The sequence below is a fragment of the Ornithorhynchus anatinus genome, chromosome 3, assembly GCF_004115215.2.
Source record: "Ornithorhynchus anatinus isolate Pmale09 chromosome 3, mOrnAna1.pri.v4, whole genome shotgun sequence".
Lineage (NCBI taxonomy): Eukaryota > Metazoa > Chordata > Mammalia > Monotremata > Ornithorhynchidae > Ornithorhynchus > Ornithorhynchus anatinus.
The window spans coordinates 32,855,927-32,879,140 of NC_041730.1; the positions used below are offsets into that span (position 1 = coordinate 32,855,927).

The window sequence follows — 23,214 nt, forward strand, 5'->3', positions numbered from 1 at the left end:
AACGTTTCAAACCTTTATGCCCAACAGATATTGTGTACCCAATCCATATTCAAGTTTAGGTTTTCCTTTCTCTCCCCAAGTTCACCTGTGCTCTCGGAGGACACAAAGCCTGTTCTGGGTTAGAGAGTCTCTCCCCATTTCTTCAAGGCAGACCTCACTTTTCAAAGGATAATTACTGGTATCTGTGATTCCAGATAATCACTTCTCTAATTGGGCTGGATTTAAGCAAGGGAATGATGACGTTTTTTCTCAGCAGTTGACTTAACTCTTGTAAGCTTCCACCATCACAACTTTCCCATAGCCGCCAGAAAATGGTTGACCCTTTCAGCATTTCACCCTTTTCCAGATTCATGCCAAACTGACTTCTACATCTGTAATCAAAGGTGAGATTGTCAGCCACTAATAGATATTGGAGGTCATAGAACAGTGCTTGGCACATAGTAAGCACTTAACAAATACCATCATTATTATTATTATATACAAACTGAACCCTGAGATGGGGGTGTCAAACCTGATTCTCTTTTATCTACCCAAGACAATGCTTGACACATATGTGCTTAACAGATACAATCATCGTCATCTTGGTTACAACTCCAAATAGCGAAAAGCACAGTACTCCAACTTTGCAGCAGTTGTTCTAAAGGAAAATGGAGTCACTCAAAAATGATATCCCGAGAATTAAACCAAATTGTGTTTTATGTTGCCATGGCCATATTTTCACACTGCTAATTTTTAGGATTTGAGTTGTTCTTTTGGGTTGGTTTAAGATATTCAAACCTCTTGCTGGTCTTTTTTTAAAGGTAGCTCAATTATGTCTAATACATTAAGAACTGAATTAAAGCATGCAAATTAATTTGTTGGGCTGCTTTTTAACAAAGTCCTGCCTTACAAATACCTATATCATTTTATGCAGGCAAGTAGCAAAGAATGCCTTGTACCTCCCATGAGAAAGATAAGCTGTTTATGTGTTTGGGATTGTTAATGTTTTAGAAGTTAGTTGCAAGACTGGCATACAACCCTGGAGTGAATTAGGTCATACCAAACTAAAGCTGAAACTTGAAAACCTTTTTTTTAACAATGAAACAACTCTTGGTTGTTTTTCTTATTGTCTTCTCCAATTATTCTGTTTCACATCTGGATAAACTGGTCACCATGCTAAGGGCCAGCCTATCAAGTACATGAGCTAATACTACACAGCTAAACCTGTGATCTCACTCCTAACTTTTCACTCTAATCACTAAAAAGCCACAAAGGGGGTGGGGGATGTAAAAAAAACCTCATAAAGGACCATTAACAAGTCTGTCTCCCCTTAACCAATTCCCTATCCTTGCCTTTTTTCACTAGTGGTCTGTCAGAAGGGGGCTGAGATAATGAGTTCATGCTGTTATGATGCCTGTTGAATAGCAAATGGTCAAATTTACTATTTAAGACTCACAATATTGCTATAATCCTCAACTTCCAAAAAAATAATGATTTCAACAGTGTTGCTCTTTAACATCAGTATGTCAGTAACTTTTCTGAAATGTATGGTGAGGGTTGGTTGGGGTGTGGCGGGGAGGTGGGGAAAGACTTTAGTCAATGAAGAACACAGAGCTGGGTCATTGGGTTTTACAAATTTTATTTCTAGACTTTAGGTTGGTTTTTTTTGTATTTGTTTTTGTTTTGTTTTTTTGTTTTTTTTTTTTTTGCTGGAATCTTGTCTGTTACAGGTCTGTTTGTGAAAATGTGCATTTCAGACCAGGGATGCCGAAAGTACAATATAAAAACATGTACAAATCTGAATTGCTCACTCACTCTAGATTGTTACAAATTTGTAAATAATGTGACAAATAAAGCATCTCTGTTGACACATGAACCCGCTATCAGCCTTTGGCCTTTTAGTACATACAATATTTTTTAAAAACTTGAAGTACGCACTGCCACTGAGTTTAACGCATAATACAACCAACAAACCACTAACTCAATAATTATTGTTTGGTTCAGAGACACAGAGATGCCACAAACAGAAATGGTTCTGAGGTAAGCAGTAAGAAATGTTCCTGAAATGTGGACAGGATGCATCCAGTCCTCCCGGGTCCTGCTAGTAGCATTGCAATGCGTTTTCTCCATGCATGTATATACTGTGTAGGATCTTAACTGCATTTGCCCTCAAAGTAAGTTCTAATTCTGTTTTGGTTTAGCAGCATACAGGCAACAGCTAGATTATTCTTCAGCATACAACTCTGTTAGCTGGCTTAATTATGAGATTTACAGGCTTCTTTTAAATTAGCAGTATGCTATTATTAACAAAAACTAGTATATCATAACAGATTAAACACACAAAATACTTAGAGTTCCAGAAGATATCCTATCATACCAAATGGTGATGCCCAAGGATAACCCCCAAATTGGTATATAAGACAAAGTTATAATAATGCACCTTCCATATATCAACGTGGCTAGTAACACAGCTTAAAACTACTATGATGATAAACCCCAGATCAGACAAAGAATCCAGCTTTATAAACGCACAACAACAACAACAAAAAAAAAACTGACATTACTTGATCTTCTGAAATGTCTGTTTTTAAATTAATGCAACCTCGTTGCAAATCGTGAGACCCATTCAAAATAATAGCGTTCAAATGCATTTCAGTTTGCAGTAGAACTATGAGGCACTGTGTATCAAACATTAAAACCTGGTCTAAACATTGTTAACTGAAGCATGAGGTATTGTGAAACAGGAACCTTTTTTGGAATAGAGCAGTAATCACATTAAGTAAAAATTGATCACATAAAAAAATCTACAAAAAATGTCAATAATATAATTTTCTATGAGAAAATTAAAAACCTATAACATGGCAGTATATGACATTGTATAACAAAAAAAACTGATCCACAAAATAGCAGCAAAACACAATGACAAAGATACAGAAAAGCAATGTTAATTTTTTTCAAACCATGCTGGGAATTTATCCATAGCAGCTCAATAAAAATGGAGTATCATCCACTCCTTTTCTTTTTTTAATTTTACAATCAACACCTTTAACGGCAGTTTCTCACATACAATTCACCATCACATTCTCCTCGAGCATCAACTTCAACAGCTATGTCCACCTCCCTTCAACTACTTTCTAAATAATAATAAAAAAAGATACATAGCCAAGATGTGCAAATTTTCTATTTGTAGCTAAACAAAAAAAAAGGGGGGGGAATACACTGAAACAAGAACTTCTTTCAAGTACACCAATTCTACACTTTTAACTATGGCGTTTCTCATGGTTAGCTTGCTTTTGAAAATGTTTTCATGGGGCCGTATCAGGTATTTTGGAAAAGAGTCTCTTTCATTGAGAAGCTGTGTTAAAACTGCAACATCAAGGGCAGAAAGATATTTTAAAATTAAGGGGAGATTGCATTATTTTACAAATTATACTGGCCTTATGAACATCCTCTGCAATAAATATTCTTTTTAGCCTTAACTATAAATTATATATTTTAGTGTTTAAAAACCTTCAGTTGTAAAACATCTAGAGATAATCCTTAAACTACGTGTTCTATAGGTGAACCTTTAAGGCCCCTAATTTACAAACATCAGTTGGCACCAAAGGATTTCTAAACTTCAACTTTTCTATAGAAAAGGAAAGGAATATATCCTGGCAATTTGTGAATGCAATTCTCTCTCACCGGAACACAACCTTCGAAAAAAATCACCTTTTCTCTAACACCATAGTTAAATGCACTTGCTTTGCAATTCCAAGTTTGCACACAAGCACGTATATATTTCCAAACCATTCCATTAAAAAAAAAAAAAACTTCCCACACAATAAAAGAATGTATTTCCTATATCTAATGGACTGAAAGTGCTTTGAAATGGAATGGTTTTAGAATATAAAAACAAAAACTAGCTGTGGATTTAACCTGGGCATGAGCAGGCTGCAAATCTGTTGGGTCAAACCAGCACTTTATACACAGGTAACTACAAAAATATGAGGATTACAAAAATATAATATATTATGTCACTATTTCGGTTTCTCTTTATAATAGAGTATCGTATGAGTAGTACATTGAGCCTCTTCAGGCAATGCTAAGCTGGCACCCTACAAGCCTTATGCACAGGTAATCCACAGGCACAAAAAGATTAACATAAAATAATGCTGTATACTAAGATACGGTAACTTATGGGTTACATTAACCATTTATAAGGTGAAGAGGATAAAACCTACGAAATAAAATAAATTTACAGACGAATTATAAAGTGACTAAATGCATAAGCAAGCAAGATACAGAAAAGCCTAGGAACTGCGTTAAAGCTATGCTTTCAAAGAAAAGCAAAAGGAATATTTCTTCTATCTAAAGACCCTCTTCTACTTTAAAAATGGTTTGTTTTGTCATTTTTTTTTTACATGTAAGGAATCAAATCTAATACCTCCCCTGGAGACATTTTTCTTGTGTTAATGCCTATTTTTACAACATACAGACATAAACACCTTAATATAAAAACTAGTTGATTATTGTTGTATAAAATCCTCTATTTTTGTAGCACGACCCACCCCCCTTCAGGGCCATGCAAATACTATTTTTCTCTTTTTTTTTAAGACAGTTTTTGTGGTACTTTTTGTTTGCTTTTTAAGTCACAGATGGAAGGGAGAAAGAGCAAGAAAAAAAACAAAACAAAGAGAGTGAAGCTTTCCCTTCTGGTATAAAAACGTCCTGGAGAAAGGGTTTCTGTAGGGGGATAGCGATGCTGACTCCTTCCCAGATGCCCTTGCTTTGTTTGTGTTATTGCTCGGCAAGCCACAAGTATAAGAGTCCTCTTAAATGTTCACATCTCGCACATCAGTGGGTGTGCAAGAGAGGTCTGCTTCATCTTCAACAGTCTTTGTTTCTGAAGATACGCTGTGCTGCTGTGCCTGACGCAGACTGGATTCTAGAAGGGACTCGATCTGTTCTTGGCAGGCTCGTAAACAATCCTACAGTTTGAAAAGGTGATAAAAAGAAGATAGCAACCATTTTAGAAAATTGTACCAGATGCCCAAGGCAAGTAACACTTCTAAATAAACAAAAACACAGTTCAGAAGTAACACTCCAAGGAGGTTCGGAAGTAACACTCCAAGGAGGTTCTGCTTCGGATCAAAAGAAATACTCAAGCCTCAAGGGCAGAAGCCACTTTCTCTAGGCTTTAGTTTCTTGAGCTGAGTTCTGGGCTTGAGTGATGCTTGGTAAAAGGTAGTGAATAAAGGTTATTTGGCCCCACAAAATGGGCATATAAATCAAGATGCATGATCAACCTGGACCTTGGGGAAGTATCTGGCCATCTTACAGAGCCAAAGAACTTGCTGACTCCCTTCAAGGAAGACCCTTCAATCCCTCACAGAGAGAAGTCAAAACTTGAGCTAATGAATTATTATATCTGTCTGAAGACATCTATATCTTATTATAGCCAGCCTTGCCTTCTTTGAACATTTTCTGTCCTATCTGGCACCATTCATGTTGTTGGTGAATGGGTTCTCAGGGGAGGAACTCCACTTGGCCTGCCAATTATTAGTACTCGGCCTAACACGTCCAAATCACCCTGCACAATGGCTCAACCAAATGCCCATCCCATCCAAATGCAAGGTGTTCTAAGTGTAGCAGTGTTCCGTTAGGCCCCCCTACATGTGATCTCTCCCTGTGCTGCAGCTGCCCTTGAATTCTTGGCCCACAGACAGATTCACCTTGATCCATAGTAAGAAGTGCTAAGGGAGCAGAGGACTGATTCGACATGCCAGCTATCTTCTTCCCCTCCATTTACCGCCCCAGAGCCAGGGCCCAGAATGACCAACCCAACATGAACAAATACTCACCAATACAGCATGTTGCTGAAATTCTTCCGGTAGGTTATTTACTCATATCTTTATAACAAATACCACAGCTTTTCTCAATGTATTTAACTCCATTTTATTAAGGACTTTGAAGTTTCCTTTTAGCACTGCCTTTTCTGATTTAACCTCTGACATGCGTTAGCCCTTGCCGTGAACCCAGTCTTCCATGATAAATTGCCGTCAAAAGTGTTAGGATGTGCATGACTGAGAATGAATGTTGTTTTTCTGAGAGGGTGACCTGCCTGCTGTTTTCTTTATTTCCCACTTTCAATTCTGCTTCCATTCAGAGGCATCTTGTGTGATCTACCAGCTTTTCACTGATTTCCACCAACCATAAGACCCTTCTCTGCCACCAAGGAGGGCACATGGCATTTAGGGTAAAATAAGATCAGAAGCTCAAGCAAACAATTCCCTGCGAGTTCTTTCTGAGGGGGAGAGAGGTTAATCCTACCTCTAAGCAGATCAGACCATCAGTTACAGCTCACTGAAAACACATAACCTATGACCTTTCCTGGTTTAAACCCCAGTGTAATATTTCCTCTCGACAGAGACACACAGCATTTTAAATGGAAAAAAGAAATGCCACATATCCTAAAGTTGTCATGTCTTTGGAATCAACATACCTTTTGCTTCTTCCTCTTACCCTGAGCAGATCTTCTGCCTCCCTATTCGTTACCTTGGTATTCCCCCTTCAGGTGAGACTGTATTTTATATATATATATATTATGTACTTTTTTTTTAAAATCCAATGATGCCAGCACAACTACCACTTGGCTGCCTTGAGTTTTTTGAGAATTCAACCAGCTCAGAAAATGACAATTGGATTTGAGATTGGCAAATTTTAAAAGCCCTTGGAAAAATATACACTGATTTTACCTCCAGGAGAGGCTGAACACAATCTAGAGGAAGTGTTATCAATCACATGCTTCAACTGAATACAGTACCAGGCCTAATGCTGAATTTAATAGAACATAACCAGAACAGGGGCTCCTGAATGAATTACTATAGCCGAATTCTTTCAATCAATCGATCACCAATCCATCAACTTTTACTGAGCGCTTGGGAGAGTACAATAGAAGGGAACACATTATCCCTGCTCTCCAGGAGTTTACAATCTAGCAGGAAAGACTGGGGGTAGAGGGTGCTTTAGGAATAGTCAGTAGTTCCTGGATTGATTCATTATTCATTCATTCAATTAATCATATTCATTGAGTGCTTAATTATTCTTATCAATGTATTAAAAAAAGTTCTCACCTGGAGGTGTTCAAAAAGTTTTACTAATAAAGCATGCACAATAAAATGTTCACAATGAAATTCAACCTAGTGTAAAAACAAAAATCCCACCAAACCTCCATCATGGACATGGGAATTCTTTATTTATTGCCTAGATCACTGTGGATAAGAGGCATATGTGAAGGTGTCTCTAGTTGAGGGAAGGGAGGAAGAGGAGGGCAAGCAAATCCCACTATATTAACAGAAACCCAATCTGAATCAGCAGCAGATTGACAGAAGTCAGTCAATACCAAAATCCTAACTTTGACAATCTGATTTCTAATTACTACTAGACTGTAAACTCGTTGTAGGCAGGGAACGTGGCTATGCAACTGTCATAGTGTACTCTCACGAGCACTTAGGACAGTGCTCTGCACACAGTAAGTGCTCAACAAATACGACTGATTGATTACTAATCAAAGACAATATGGGAAATTAGTCTATTACATTAATTTATATGTATTTCAGTCAGGTAACATTCCTTTGCTCACATCTAGAGAAAGATGACCAATTAGCCAGGAATAATAACTTTTAAACATTTTTTGTACAAAATATTTAAAAAATATTTAGTTCTTTCTAAATAAAACAAAATTCTGTGCTTTGGCATGTCAATAGGAATCAGTTTGCTCACTGGATATAACAAATTCATTACTATTTGAACCCATGACATGTTTTAAGATGATTGTTTTGTTAATTTAATTTCAAATTAAAATAAACTGATTCCTACTAAAGATAATTTAATGCAGCTCCTTGATATTACACTTAGATGGCTAGTTTTTTTTATTTTAAGCCACAAAAGAGGGGTCATCACTAAGTTTTAATGACCCTATAAAGAACACAGGGCCAGCTTTTCAATTTCTGTAACCAATCAGTTAACCGATTAGTTTTTCATCCTCCGGGTTACTTAATGCATTATTTTGAAGAAGGTTATGAGAAGAACTGATTCAATGAGGCTTTGGCAATAATTTTAAATGACCCTACATATTAGTGGTTCCAGTCATTTATTTATAAGTCAAATAAGAATTCTAGGCAAAATTTTATATGTAAAGGCAGAGCTGAGGCAAATATCAAGAGAAGCAGCATGGCCTGGTGGAAAGAGCACGAGTCTAGGAGTCAGAGAACTTGGGTTCTAATCCTGACTCTGTCACTGCTTGCTGTGTGACCTTGAACAAGTCACCTAACTTCTCTGTGCTTCAGTTTCCTCAATTGTAAAATGGGATTCAATCCTATTCTCCCTCCTACTTAGACTGGGAGCCCCATGGGGTAGAGGGACTGAGTCTGACCTAACTAGCCTGTATCTACCTACATTAACAAGTACCATAAAAAAAAAATCAAGCAACTCTTCCCTTAAAGTTTAAGGAACGCTGACGACGGCTAAATCAGGACCCAATATATGCTCTTCTCTGTGGCTCAAACTCCTATGCTGTGGCAGACTAAATGTGGTGGTGACTAACAAAAATACTCTTCTGAATTTATCATTACCCACGTGGGCAGCATCTAATTAGGAATACCAGACTCCTAGGTCTTGAATTAGACAGATGTCAGCTACACTCTGATATATGTGTACTTTACAATATCACATGGCATATTTCTTAGCGTTCCAAACTCTCAGCAAACACCGCTGGGATCTCTAGGTTCTAGCCTGGTGATTAATAAAAATTAACCCGAGTAGTAAATGCTTGAATGATATGATAATATATGCTGAACCAATATGGACCACTAGGAGGCAGTCAGAATCCTATCTGTACCTTTGCAGCTACTAGGAGACAGAAGAACCGTGGTATTTCTTAAGGTTGGGGCATACAAACTAATTATTGCTTCACTTCATACACCCTCATGGAGGTATGGCTTTCTTTTAAAACTTGAATCCACGTTTAATGAAAAAAAAACCTACCGATAAACTGCAAATAATTGGAGAACTGTCATTTTTCCAAAAAGGAACTAGAGAAGACAATTTAATATTTCAAGGGACAACTGGTAAACTGTAGAATTTCATGCAGGATCTCAAAGATAGTGATATAAAATAAGGGTTGTCTTTATCTGACTTATTGTCCATTATTGTAGGACCTCACAAGAACCTTTTTAAACCATCTATTTACTGGTCGTCCATATTGTCACCAAACAAAGCTAAACTCTGCCCCAACTTCACACACCATTATGTCATGGATCATTGACTTTAGGCCTTCCTTGTAGGCTCTCTTCCTGGCCCATTCACTCATGAAAGGTTTATGGCTCACTAGTTACTGATGTGCATCTCCTGGAAGCCACAGGGTAACATGAGAGTTCTGCGATGACCATCTACCTTGTCAGAAAGTCGTGAGACAAGCATTCACTCCAAGAGGAATTCAATACCAGCTACTGTGCAGGTCTAACACATAATAAACCAAATTAGATAATTAGAACCCCCTTCAGAAAGGCTTTTCACACCACTTGGCACAATAAAGAGTCTCAGTAGTGGTCAAAGATAAGGTCAGAGATACCATGAGTTCCAATTTAAAGGCAATCTTGGGAACTATTTTCTAGCCTGATTTTACAGGTTTTGTCCTAAGCAGGCTACTGGTTAATTACCTACAAACAGAATACAGGGCTCTGTAATTGTCCCAAACCAATTAATAGTTTCCTTTGCTTTGTTGATGTGTTTGGTGACCATTAGGAACCCTAGACCTGACTGTGGCATTTTGCACCAACGGACTGCTGCTGGGAAACTCTCCAGTTATTGATGAAAATGAAACCCTCTGGTTTTAATGAAATCCTCGGTTGTGAGGGTTTAAGAGAGCTAAGCAGAACGTCTGAGAAAACTACTTCCAATCTCTACTTCTATCCAAGAGCCATAACAATGATCACTTACCGGGTCACATTTAATAACTTGTGATAGGAAGCGTGTGAGGCGTTGATAGGTGAGAAAAGTGTTAGAACTTCCCAAGTGGAGACCTTGTACTGCTGCTACCACGCTACCTGCCGCAATCATGGAGGGTGGATTTGAAATGAACTTAACATCTGTCACACACAAAAAAAAGAAAAAAAGGAAAAAAAATTCAGCACAGGAATAGGCTTCTCACTCGTGACACCAAAATATCAGAGAAAGTTTTCACCCTTCAAAATTTTGGGGAACACACACAAAAAAACACCCTAATAATACCCCAGCAACTATTGATCATTTCACTTTTACAAAGTCCCAAGAGACTCATTACGTTATTTTATAATATGTAACTTTGGGTTAGATAATAGGAAGAGGTAGGGCACGTTCCTGAACTCTATTACTTACAGACAGCCTACCAAGCCCGACAAAATCACTGCAAATGTGATATGCAAGGGATAAGACATAAGAATGTTATTTAGGTCTACACATCGACCTGAAAACAAAAAAGGCCACATTTTAAATGTTTATGTGCATATACATTAACATTCATATGGAACATTAATATACATACGCATATATTGTGTATATAAACCCAGCCCCACTGCTCAAACCTATCAGCCACTGGATAATACATATTTAAATGAAGGCTTCATCTTAAAAATTCTTTGTCTCCACCTAGTCTCCTGTCACTGGCCGCTATCCATCCTGGCAACAGAGATTTAATGTAATGTGGCATAACTTAAGTGACGGGGGTCCGGAGAACTGGCGGACAATCAGTTACATTCTGATGTGACACCATGCTGACAAGAGCCTGGGCCTCAGTCCAGACCGCATTGCTGTAGGTCGCTTGACAAAGCCACTCCCATGATTCCTTGAGGGGCCTATCTCTGCCATTTAGAAAGTTATTTCTTTTATTATTAGTAGTAGCATTATGGAATAATCCACATTTTGATGCTTAAAGCTCTTTCTTCTAATTAGGAATGCATTTAATTTGTGGCAAAGTTTAAGAGAAAGGTAGAAAGATTTTGCCCTACTAAATTTCTCAAGGTTTTAATTTCCCCAGGGGGCTTTGGGTGGAAGGGGATTGGAACGTTAGTGGCAAAGCACCTTTAATGAACCTGACTTTCACTGGAATTTCAAAAAGCTATAACCATCAACAATTTTAAAAATCACCTACACGATCATCACTTAGAAGAAATAATCATCTGACATGCTTTTTTTTTTAAAAAAAAAAAGTAATCCAAGGACTGCAACCTGGCATAATGCATTTTGTAGCACAAGAGAAGTGATTTATATGTTCTGTCACTATTGGGAATTAATTATCTGCTGGAAAAATGAAACGACACCATAGAGTTTTATAACAAAGTTCTCTATGCACTGTTTAACAGATTCACATTCATCCTAGACTTCCCCCAAAGTGTTAATTGTTCTGGGTACTTAATCTAGATTAGGGATTCATTTAAGAAAGTTGATAGTCACTGACATTAGTAAACAGAAGAATCACCCATTATTTTTGATGTGTCCATTCTCACCTTGCTGCCTACCTTCCTAAATTTTCCGATTCCCGTTTGCTGTCACTGGATGCTCAACGTACACATAACCACCCTCTCCCTCCCCGAGATGAGACTTGTGCTTACCTTTCTGAAAATGTACACAAAAGGCAGTTACAGCATATGGTTATTTTATTACCTTTTTCCTTAAACATGCTAAAAAAATTACACTAATACTGATTTCTATGAAACTATAATGTGAAAAAGCAAATTAGTAGACAGAGTCCTAACATGAACAAGTTTTCTAATGGTTGGGAATATTTTCTTTTCTTGAAAGGATGATAAACAAGAAGAGAAGTTCAGTCACCCACACACACAAACACCCACTCACTTATTATTTAAAGGTGGAAAAGTGATAATGAAGTTTAAATGATGATTCTGTCTTTCCCTTTCTGGCCCATAACCACTCCAGACAAGCAGCATGGACTGTCTTTTTGTTGTGCTCAACAAGGAATTATTTGTGGCAGAGGCCACTAATTTCAGCATATTAATCAGGGGGGCCCCTCTCGCCTGTAATTGGATGCCCCCAAGTTAAGAGTGTGGCATCATTGTCAACCTCCATCGCCTCATCTTGCGCTATTGAGCGCTCAGGAACAAGGGGAATTCGGTGAGATGAATTAGACCTGACACAGCCACAATGGAGAAGGGGCCCCCATCAATTGAAGCACACATCCCCAGTAGCCTATCTGAGACTTCATCCAAAAAGAATAAACAACTTCAGCGTTGTTAAAAAGAGAGAGAGGGAGAGAGAAGGGGGAGAGAGAAGAATGCCAGCCACCCTGAAGGGAGGACAAAGCAAGCATCTAGGCGCTGTAACGACTTAAAAAAAATTCCTAACAAGGCGAGTCACCTCTTTTCCTTTTTAAATGGGGCAATTCCATCCAGTCTGAGAGCTGGGAGCTATGAATGAAAATCTTTTCATTGAGGCAAATCAAAACTGCACACATAAATCACTTCTGCAAGATGCAACAGGTTCCAACTGGTCACATACCTTGAGACTCAATTTTAAAGCGTATAGAATAGAATAATTGTGGCAAACTTGTTTCAAAGGCTTTTTTTTCCATTAAAGGGGGTGGAGGAAAGGCCTCATATGTTTAGATAAGGAGAGGTACATAATTAAATGCTGAAGCTCCAATATTTGTTCCTATTCATTGTTTTGTTGTAAAGGGCTGAGTTTTCCTTAACACTGTTCTTTAGGTTGGGCAAAAGAGCCTCATTTCTTTGAGTTATCCTTGCATTGCTTGCCCTTGCCAAGGCCCATTCATTAAGCTCAATTATGTGTTAACTTCAAACAAAACTGGTAATTTTTTTCTAACCTACCGCAGCACAAAGAAGGTCCTTGGTATTAAAAAAAAGTGTATATTTTATACATATATGCACATATTAATAGGAAGAAAAAACATAATCCTGTTCTCTGGAGAATTCAAATGGAATCATAATTCTTCTCCACATTACCTTTAAACATCCTTTCTCGTGGAAAAGAAAAACCCTTCTTCTGCCTTTATTAGAACTTTAAAAAAAAATTACTTAAATGACTTCGCTGACTCCTCTCAAGTGATCTCCCCATAGCTTAGGGCACAGACTGTATTTCAAGTAATGCTCAACCGAAGTGGCCAGACCAAATAAAACACAGATTGCAATTAATCTGAATTAGGTTAACCTAAACAGAGTTTAGAAAACCCAACATACACACATCCAAATCTACAAGAAGCCCAAGTGATGCTATTGTTCCAACTAGATATTCTTTATCCCGATTTGGAATCCCAAATTTCCAATAAGCATTACATAACTACGCAGACCTTATTATAAAAAATGGTGGGGGGGGCGGAGAGGAGGAAGAAAGGTAACACCAAAGGAGGAGTGAAAAAGGTCACTAAAAATGAAGATCATCATTTTCAACATAAATCTTGAAACATTCCTCAGGGTACAATACTTTCAATTAACTAGGGTCATATGCACTACAGTGTTAAATATAGGCCCTCTCTACATAACAACATTGACTGACAGTAGATCAAAGTACTGGAATCCTAGCTAGTCGACAACCTTTGAACTATTCTTGTTTTCTCCACTGCCACTGCCAGCACAACCCAGGTTAAACATCCCAATTTCAAATGGGAGATTGGTAATAACTAAACACATCTACTCACATACATCCAGGAACAACATCCAATTGAAAGTGGACTCAACCGGTAGGATAGGCCCTGTATGTATTTACTGCAGAACCACTGATTTGAGGCAGTCATTATTTATCTTCCAGCGATTTTGATTCTAAGAAAACATTTCCAGTTCCGTAAAAGGGTATGTGAAAGCTTCAAATATCTTAGCTGCTTAGCGCACCTTTGGGTCAGACATTTGAACTGGACTCCCACCGAGGGCCTGGGCCCCAGCACTGTAGGGTAAAGCCCTGAAACACAACCCTTTCTTAATATTTAGGGAGGAGTCATGGCTTCCCAGAAGGATCAGGAAATAGCTCTGTGAGGAATCCAAGGGAGGGCAATAGAATCAAAACCCACAGAAAATTCTATGCTTGTTTCCTAAGGAGTCTCCATGAGCCCCCCCTAAAATCTGAACTTAGCAAATGGGTGAGTGATTAATGAGCAATTGAGGATTCAGAGTTGAATGGCCAGGGGGGCAATTTTCCCAGCTCTTGTCTAATGCAAAACTATCCTGAAATACCAGGGACACAATTCCTAAAGCGGAACTCAGTCCAGATTTTATTAAAGGGTGGGGGGGCGAGGGGGAAGTCTGTCTGGTAGAAGAGTTAAGCCTTTATTGCCTAGTAGGGAATGGGGAAGGGGGAGAGTTTGGTTTGTTTTGCAATATTCCCCTTCACCCCTCCATCTACCCTATTCAGTGGCCTTTCCCGCACTTGCTAGTCCGGGTAGAAAGAGGGATTGCCCACTCCCTCTGAAGCCTGGTCTCCTTTGGTGGAAGGGGGGTGGGTGAAAGCCAGGGGCGACAACGAGGACACACTCTGTGCCCTTTAGTGTCAACAGTCCCATTTTGTTGCCAGTTTCCCCTCCCACAGGCCTGTGTGACCAGGATCAGTGATCAGGAGAGAAACCACTGAGTTGGGAGCCCTGCAAGGCATGGACTTAAAGGAGAGAGTAATGAGGATGAGGAAACTGGTCGGGGGGGAGTGGAGCACTGAAGGCGGGAGCTGGGCCAGGATCGGTCTGGGGGCTGGGGGCTACTTGCAAACCCTAGGAGCACGTGAGGCGGGCAACCTGGGTCAAAGTGGTGCCCGGGGGTGGAGGGTGGAGGATGGAGGGAGGAGGCAGGGAGGCAGAACGAGGTGATCTCCCTCTGCAGCCACCCACCTCAGAGCTGGCTCCAACACGCCCCTCCTTCTGGCAGGAACGGAGACCGCGGCTGCCGGCGCCACCAATGCCACCGCTCCTCCTCCTCCTCTTCCCCGCCCTCTGCCGCGCACGGGCCCTTGGCACAGAGGCACAACTGGGCCAGGGGCCTCGGTGCCCAGAGCTTCTCCTGCGGCGGCCCCCGCCCCCGCACATGGCCAGGCTGCAGGGAGCACGTGGTGCAGGCTGCTTGGGGCTCGCCCCTTCCCTGCCTGCCTGCCTGTCTGCCTCACCCCCGCCTCCCCACCAGGCCCCCTCTGGCTGGCGGCCCAGCTCCAGCGAGAGGCCGGGGAGGGGGGGGCGATGGGACGCTTCAGGGATGCATGGAGGGAGGAATGGGGACTTGGGGCGGGGGGAGACAGGCGGCTCCTGTCCTCAGCCCGGAAGCTGAAACCTGCCTGCAAGTTGGTACAACAGCAGGGAATTTCCCCCTGCCCTCCCCCACGCCCCCCCATATCCCCCCCCCCCAAATTCCATACAGCCAGCCGGGGTCCCGGCTTGCATGCAAGACTGTGGGTTGCTTCCAGCCCTGCAGCCAAGGCCCCGCCTGCCTGCAGCTGTGCTGCTCTGTGGGGGGAATTTCAGAGTCAGGCTGAGTCCTACCCCGCCTCACTCCAACTAAGATTAATAAAACCAAACAAACAAATAAGAAACCCGCACACACACACACACACACCTACTTGCTTTTCTAAAAGACATCTCTCTCCACTCACCCTCTTCCCAGGCACCCGATGCCCTAGGCAGGGATCTAACCTTGCACACAATGGGGCTAAAACCTCCTTAAAGCCCCTGTCCCACCGGTTTACCGGTTTACCGGTTTGAGGTGCGGTGCAAGGCAGATCCAGATTGCTGCACCCTTCCTCTGGAGCTCTAGTGGTTCAAGAGGAGAGGGAGGGGGTAGGAGGGGTTCCAGATCGATCAATGGATCAATCAATGGCATTTATTCAATGGATCAATCAATGGCATTTATTGAGTACTTACTATGTGCGGAGCACCGTTTTAAACTCTTGAGAGATTACATGAAACAGAATTAGTGGAAAAGTTCCCTGCCCAATGTGCAGAGTGAGGGGTGGGGGCTGTCGCTTCACATACCTGTAGCGCAGAGAGCCACAAAAGTCTGGGCGTGTTTGCGGATGATCTGTTTGTTTTCTTCAGCCAGGGGCATTTTAGAAAGGAAATGTTCAATGAAATCGTGTGGAGTCATGGCGGCCAGATTCCACTTCAGCTTATTTACCAACAGCAGCTCCATTTGCTGTGAAAGAGCGAGAAAGGGGAGAAAACGGAAGGAGAGGGGAGATAAAAGTGGTTAGAGGCTTCCGCTCGACATTTTGCTCCAGGAGAAGCTGTCAGCCACTTCTCGAGAGAGACCAAGGGCGGGGGGAAGGGGGATGTCTAGAGCAAGACTTGGGTCATCGTCCGGTCTTTACTGCTTTCATGGGATACTGGTTTGCAGGGCCGGGCCCTTTGGGCGAGATGCACCCTATGGTAGAGAGGTAGGGAGGAACATAATTCGATAGCGCAGGGGAAAAACAACCTGCCTCCTCCATTAGGAAAAAAAGGGCAGAAGGTGTTCTGTGAAAATATTATTAGTATGAGGGGGATTATTTGCAAAAGGGCAGACAAAAGACCTCCCACCATCTGGAACGAAATGCTCAGCTAATTAGCGGAGTGAGAAAACAGCAGCGCCGCTAGAGGGCGCGCGAGGTCCATTTTTCCAGCCACGTTACTGTACTTGTGACAACCGCGGTATAGTCGAGTCGGGGCGGTCCTGGGGGGGGCGGGGGGAGAAAGAGGAAGAAGAAGGGGCCGGCTGGGGGTGGGGAGGGGAAAAGCCGTGTGGTGACGATAGTTATTGAACATCTTTGGGTGTGGGGTAGATCTCAACCCGATTCTCTCCCCACGAAGGCCGTATCTGGCAGGCACCGCTCCCCCTCGGGAGAAGATGGGGCCTGGAGATAAGTGCAGGCCGGCCCATGTAGGGTCGCCTCCTGGGCCTCTCCACACCATAGCAGGCTTTGCAGCCCCGGGTTGGTGAAATTTACGGGTCCCCGACTCGTGGTGCACTCGAGGGGTTGCAGTGAATTGGGAGGGTGATGTCTTGGTTGTCTTTATATTTCTAACTCTTTTATTAACAGCCTGCAGATCGTGGGGTTAGGTAGTCTGCAAAGGGCCCGGACTGGGGGGAAAAAGGGTGGGTGGGGGGAATGCAGCCGTTCTCCCTCGATATTTTTTTTTTCCCTCTCGGATGCGGTAAACAGGAAATTACCAGTAATTCGTCAGGTCGAATGGAATTATCGGTATAAATGCACAGTTTCTCTGCGGTCAGAGGGATAGTTTCCTTCATTTTTGAAGCCACAAACATGCAGGTAGCTCCCAGCAGTTGCAATCGGTTCTTCTTCAGGGGTTCCAGCGACAAAAACCTATCCAGATAATTCATGGCCAGGGGAAACACCTCCTCTTCACACTTCTGCTCTTCGCAAACCTGCAACAGAGAGAGACCTTTGAAGCAAACTCGGGGAGAAAAAAAAGCAGATGTTATGTTTTAAACAACATGTGTACAGAAGAGGCCATCGGGGCTTGAAGGGCAAACAGAGGGGGGGAGAGATGGTGGGACGAGGTATAGAGCAAATTTAAAAGAAAATCGGCCCTTTCCGTCTTTCCTCGACCCACCCGTCAAGGTCCCCCCAACCTCGAGAAACTGAAAGAGAAAGTCGAAAGGGGGGGAGTGCAGAAGTGAAAAATGTGGCAGGGAGAAAGGCTGCTCATCTCTATCTCGAGGGGAATTAGGGGGGTGCTTCTTGTTCCCTGGAGCTCCAGACGATCCATCCCCAGCAGAAAAGAAAATGGGGGGGGCGGTGAGCGAGCAAGCAGAGACATAAAATACATTTTTGGGGGGGAAAAAGTGCAGGCGGCAGGCAGACAGAACTGCTATCCGATTTTCCTCCTGCTGCTGCTGCTGTTACTGCTGCGAGACACAAAGGTGGCGTCCTGAGCCGCCTCCGCCGCATTTCCCCAGACGTCATCTTTTCAAAAAATATTTAAAAATATTTAAAAAATCCCCACCCGCACGAAAAACCCCTGAAAATGACCCCCGCGAGGCCCTTTACCGATCCCGGCCCCGAGGGGGGCCGAAGGTGGCCCCGGAGGCGCCCCCCGAAAGGAAATTCGGCCGACCCCCCCTCCCTCCTCTCTTCCCCCAGAAAGCAGCGTGCGACACTTCCTCCCTGCAAGGGCACCACGCCGCATTCGGGGGGGAAATTAATCGAAAATACCTCCCGGCCAGACCCCCCTGAAATGCAGGACCGGCTGCCCCCCTTCCTAGCTCCCTTGGGGCAGGCCTCCCAAGGCGGCCGGCCGGGGTGGGGAGGGTGGGGGAAAAAGGATGGGGCCCGGCCCCGTTGCTCTGGGGCCATGCGACCTTGCAGAGGGAGAACTCCCTCTCTGCACCAGCATGTCTGAGGGTCACGGCTCGCCCTCGGGCTCCGAACAAAGAAAGCCCCCCCACCCCCCCGGGCCGGCTCCCCCCAAAAGTTTCGGGGACCCCCCCCACCACCGGCTTCAGCCCGGCCCCAACGCCCCCCCCCAACCTCCGGCGTGGCTCTAGGAAAGCCTCCCCCCTCTCCCCACCCCCTAATTATTAATAAACACTTTTGCTTTGCAATAAAAGAACAAAGATGGCGCAGAATACTGGCACGAGCAGCACTTGCATACGTGTACATGGATATTAATTTAAAATAAAATCAGTTCCCCCCCCGCCGCACACACATACCCCCCCAATAGCTGGCGGATTTGGGCTGCAGCGGCGAGGCAAAGGAGCGGGCAGATACAGTGTCTACCCGGTGGCCGATCTAAAAGCAGGAACCGCATCGAGGTTTGACAAGGGGTTCGCAAACTTTCCCAAATGCTTTATTTCTCTGGCATCGACTTCAAACCCCCCCCCCCGGCAAATAATCCTAGGAGACAACCCCTCACCCTGGATTTTTTCCTGTCCCCCCACCATACACTTCCCCATTTCTTTCTTGCTAAAAGATATAATACATATCTATTTTTAACACAGTTGACCTCCCCCCCCCCCCACCATCCACGATATCATTCAAAAACGGTTCTGAAAAGGCTTCAGGGTTGGAGGTGGAGAGGAAGGGGTTGGAAAAGGGTGCAAAAAAAACCCAAGGGTTTTGGGGTCGATAACCGCAGAAGGTTTTAAAGAAATCTCTGAGCAAACCAACCTCCAACATCCAAGTTGCAACAATTTTCCGCATATACGGCAAGATTTCTTTCTGCACACATTTAAAGTAGGACACAGAGGGCGAACAGGTCTCTTCTGCCTTCAGCATGGTCTGCAGGACTCGGTCATTCAGAAGGTTGGCGTCTAGGTAGGCTCTCCTGATGGTTTCCACTTCGCAGCACAGCAGCTGATGTTCCATGACGGTCTCCTTCTCAGTTGAGCTTCCTAAGAAATAAGGTTATCTCCCTCTCTCCTGCTCCTCTTTCTCCTTCTCGCCTTCTCGCTCTCTCTTGCTCTGGCTCTCTCTCTCTCTCTCTCCCCCCTGCTCGCTCTCTCTTGCTCTCGCTTTCCCTCTCTCCCTCCCTCTCCCTCTCTTCTTCCCCCCCTTCCAGGAGTTCCTTGGATGCTGCTTGCTGCTACTGCTGCTACAGCCCTCTGGAGGCTCCAGAACTTTGCAACTTCCAACAAAACTCTCCTGTAGTCCTTGTGACGTTACTGTTGTTAAGCAGAGATCAAAGCACAAGAGAGAATGAGAAAGAGAGGGAAGGGGAGGAGGGGAGAGGGGGTGGGAGGGTGAGGGGGAAGAAGAGAAGCCAAAAGCAAGGGGCAGAGCCTTAAAGCCATCCCATAGGCTCCCAAGTCCTTCCCCTTTGCTTAGTTTAAACAGAAGCAGGATTTAATAGAAATGCAAATCAGACAGACTAGCTTTCTTTAAAAGAAGGGAAGAGAGGTGCAGGAAAATCCAAATTATCTCTGTGGATCATGCATCGTTTTAAAAATGGAGATGGTTATGCAGCGTGTGACAAATTATGAATGAAACCAGGCCACACACAGCCAGACGTTCAAGTACATATGCGAACTTTGGGGGCCACTTGCACCAAATATTAGTGTTCTTAGGGTAGGCAAAAGAAAAAAAAACCCTAAGAATGTAAGGGACATACAATGAGGTATGCTTTTTTTTCTTTCATTTGCAATATTACATAAACTTTGGAAACTTGTGAAAGATCACAATTCCTGCTTTTTAGGGTTTTTTTTTTTCATTTAAGTTTTCACCTAGCAAACAGGAGATGGGTGATAGTTCATCGAAACTGAGCAAGTTAACCCTAAACAGGCAAGAGATCACATATATATTTAAAATTAAAATCTTCCATACATGACTATCATAACAAAATGGTGGATTGCATTTCCTGCACTATATTTCAAAAGGAAGAAAAATCCAGGAAACTGAAAATTTATATAGTCTATTGCCACAGTTCCTAAATTTACCATGGGGTTAGCGCTAACTAATTTTCTAAAAGAAGAATTTAACAATTTAAACTGATTATAGCCCCAGATTTGGTTGCAAGAATCTCAAAATAAAAATTCACGGGAGGGATTTAACATGCTTTTTTCCATGTCACATAATCCTGTATTTTCTTGACAAGTCTTACTTTGGGGGGGTGAGAGGAAGGGCTTCCCGTGGTATTAAAAAGTTTACTACTACCCACATAAAGCCTGAACTTTTTCCAAGTTGCGAGAGATAATCAGGTAGAGCAGCCCAGTTACGGTTTGTATGCAATACTGATTTATGTGAAAACTCTATCAGGTTCTAATGCTACGGCACTCTAGTACTTTTCTGAAACAGTGTATTTTCCCAAACTTGAGCGAAGATGCATCTGCACCTATAAAAAGCAAAGGAGGATTTTCTCTCTTTAATTAAAAAAAAAATGCTACTCCACTTCACGTCCAGTTTAAGACACTACTTCGCTTTTAATGCTTGCAGCTTTAAACTCGAGGACCACCTTGAGAACCACGTGAAGCTCACCTGAGCCTTCCTACCTGCCTCATGCGAAAGAACTGTTTTTGTTATAATAATCCTTAATGGTCGGAAGCCCCCCTCCCCACCCCGCCTCCTTCAAAAAGGAGACGGATAAATCGCTGCTTGGAGCATTGACCTTTTTCCAAGTGATTTTTCCAAGTCATCCCAAGGATATTCCGTCCCTTCAAGAATTGGTAATCCTAGCAGTGAACCGGAATATACAATAAGACCTCTCCATGCGTGGTGGATGGATGAGAGACTGGTTGTGTGTCTCTCTCACACACACACACACACACACAACCCCCCTCCTCCCCTCCCCCTGCAACAAACATTTCCTTTTATTTCAACAGTGCGATGCCTCTTGTGCATCAGCCCTAGCACGATGCAAGCGATGCGGCTTTTTCATTCATAAAATCCGCGACGGTGTGGCAGCCCGGATGATTTATGAGCCTGAGTGGTATCATCTACAGTTTTTCCTGTCGACAGGGAGACAGAACTCCCCCCCTCCACCCACCACCACCCAGCTGACGGTGCAACGACTGCCCCGCTTCTGCGTGTGGCAATGTTGCATAAAGGAGATCGCCCACTTAAACAAAATTGGCTCTAATTCCTGGAGGGAACTTCCCCCAAACCGGGTTGAAATACAAGAGGAAACTGGAATTAGCATAAGCCAATAGGGGAATAGATCTGTTACCAGGCGGATCGGGCAGATCTGAACGAGGAACTTCGTTGATTTCGGCGACGATTCAGGGAGGGACTCAAAAGTGCAACGCCAACTGAGAAACGTGAAACGCCGTCAAGGAACCTCCGGTTAAGAAGGGGATTCTTCTTCGGGGCCAAGTCAGGGGAGGGAAGGCGGCCACGGTTGACCTCCACCGGCTATACCGTGTTGCATGTCTAAACATCCGAGGTAACTAAGCATTCAGACCTTGGGTGAAAAATGCCTTCCGGAGTGCAAAAAAAAAAAAAAGTCGTGGGTTTGTTTTTTTTTTAAAGAGAAGGTATTTAAAAAAGAAAGTGTGTTCAAAATGTTAAATTTTGAGCGCTGTCTTTTTCAAACCCACCACGAAGCAGCATCCGAGGATTATGAACTGATTTTAGAGTGCACTACACTTAGTTTATGATTATGATTGGGAGACAAAGACCGCCTTACCCAAGAGTGAAACCACGTTTATTTAAAGGAAAATCCAAATGCAATTAAAATAATTTCTCTATCTTCCCCTCCCTTGCAGTCAAAGTTCTTTTGGAATGACTTCAAACCGTGCAAGGCTGCAAATTAGTTGGAAAACGTCGTGTTCGCGAGCGCCCTTTGGTGTGGGAAGCCGGGGGGCGGGGGAGAAGCAGAGAAGGAACCGGGCAGAGGTTGGTGTGGGGTGAAAGGAGAGGAGAAGGCAACTTTCCAAATCTCTAAAAATCATCCTCTGTAGCCCCTTGGGGAGCAGAATGGGGAAGCAGGGCAGGGTGGTGGGGGGAGAGACAGCATTATTGAGGACTAGCCCTTGGATGGCTTTACCGGTCGAAAGTTTTACTCCGATCCCCGGCAGGAATACCCATCCTCTTTTTTGTTTGTAAGAATGCCATAGATTAAACAAACCACTTCCCACACGTGTAGGTGGAATCACCTTGAGCCAGATACCTGACGGCAAGTTTAAAGGGTTTCGAGACCCCTCCTCCCTTTCTCCTCCTCCTCCTCCTCCTCCTCCCCCATTCCTCCTCCCCTCCTCCCCCATTCCTCCTCCCCTCCGCCTCCTCCCTCCCCCCAATCCCATCAGTCAATGTTTTTCATTGTTAAACTTTTTTTTTAAGTCCTTCATTGAAAAATGCTCCCTAGTTCAAGCCCGGCTCTCATTTCAGTTGGCTAAGTTCTTAGGGGTTGCTTAAAAACATGCACGCAAGTACTTCTCTTTCCGATCAGTCTTCCCCAGGCAGGCAGAGCACGTGTTCTGTTCAGGTTTATGGAGATTGCGCGAAATAAGGCCATTTCTGCAGAACCCCCAAAGTCGTCGCTTAGTGCAGAGAGCAATTAACTCCTACCCCTCTGTGGTATGAATTACCCTGGTATTTTTTCACCACCCCCCGCAGAAATTGCTTGGAAAGCCCAATGAGATCTGAGGTTACAAAACCGGTGTTTCTTACAAGCGTGTACATAGTACATGTCATTCATTTATGAATGAACTCCAGTCCAAACCTATTCTCTTTCCTCTCCCAGGGGCACTGGAAAAATTTTAAAAAGAGCCAAGGACGGGACCCTACCGAGGTCCAGAGCACCTAGAAAAAATATTGGAGGAAGATGTCGAGATAGGATAGGCA

At 43.2% G+C, this 23,214-nt stretch overlaps 1 protein-coding gene across 1 annotated transcript; it reads right to left on the reverse strand.

Annotated features, from left to right (window-relative positions):
- Window positions 1–1,601: 1,601 nt before the first annotated feature.
- On the reverse strand, window positions 1,602–21,615 carry CCND1 (cyclin D1). Its single transcript, XM_029060316.2, has 6 exons — window positions 21,599–21,615; window positions 19,108–19,331; window positions 17,148–17,363; window positions 15,974–16,133; window positions 9,961–10,109; window positions 1,602–4,949 (listed from the first exon to the last, which is right to left on the reverse strand). The coding sequence occupies exons 2-6, from the start codon at window positions 19,303–19,305 to the stop codon at window positions 4,794–4,796; spliced, it is 879 nt and encodes a 292-aa protein (XP_028916149.1). The 5' UTR covers window positions 19,306–19,331; window positions 21,599–21,615; the 3' UTR covers window positions 1,602–4,793.
- Window positions 21,616–23,214: the final 1,599 nt, after the last annotated feature.

What these genes read in the sequence shown, in the direction of transcription:
- CCND1 (XM_029060316.2), bottom strand. Translation starts at nt 19,305, where the DNA reads ATGGAACATCAGCTGCTGTGCTGCGAAGTGGAAACCATCAGGAGAGCC. An exon ending in TTGCAACTTGGATGTTGGAG is followed by an intron (nt 17,364 to 19,107) that starts GTTGGTTTGCTC and finishes TCTCTGTTGCAG; the next exon opens with GTTTGCGAAGAGCAGAAGTG. An exon ending in TTCGACCTGACGAATTACTG is followed by an intron (nt 16,134 to 17,147) that starts GTAATTTCCTGT and finishes GCTCTTTCACAG; the next exon opens with CAAATGGAGCTGCTGTTGGT.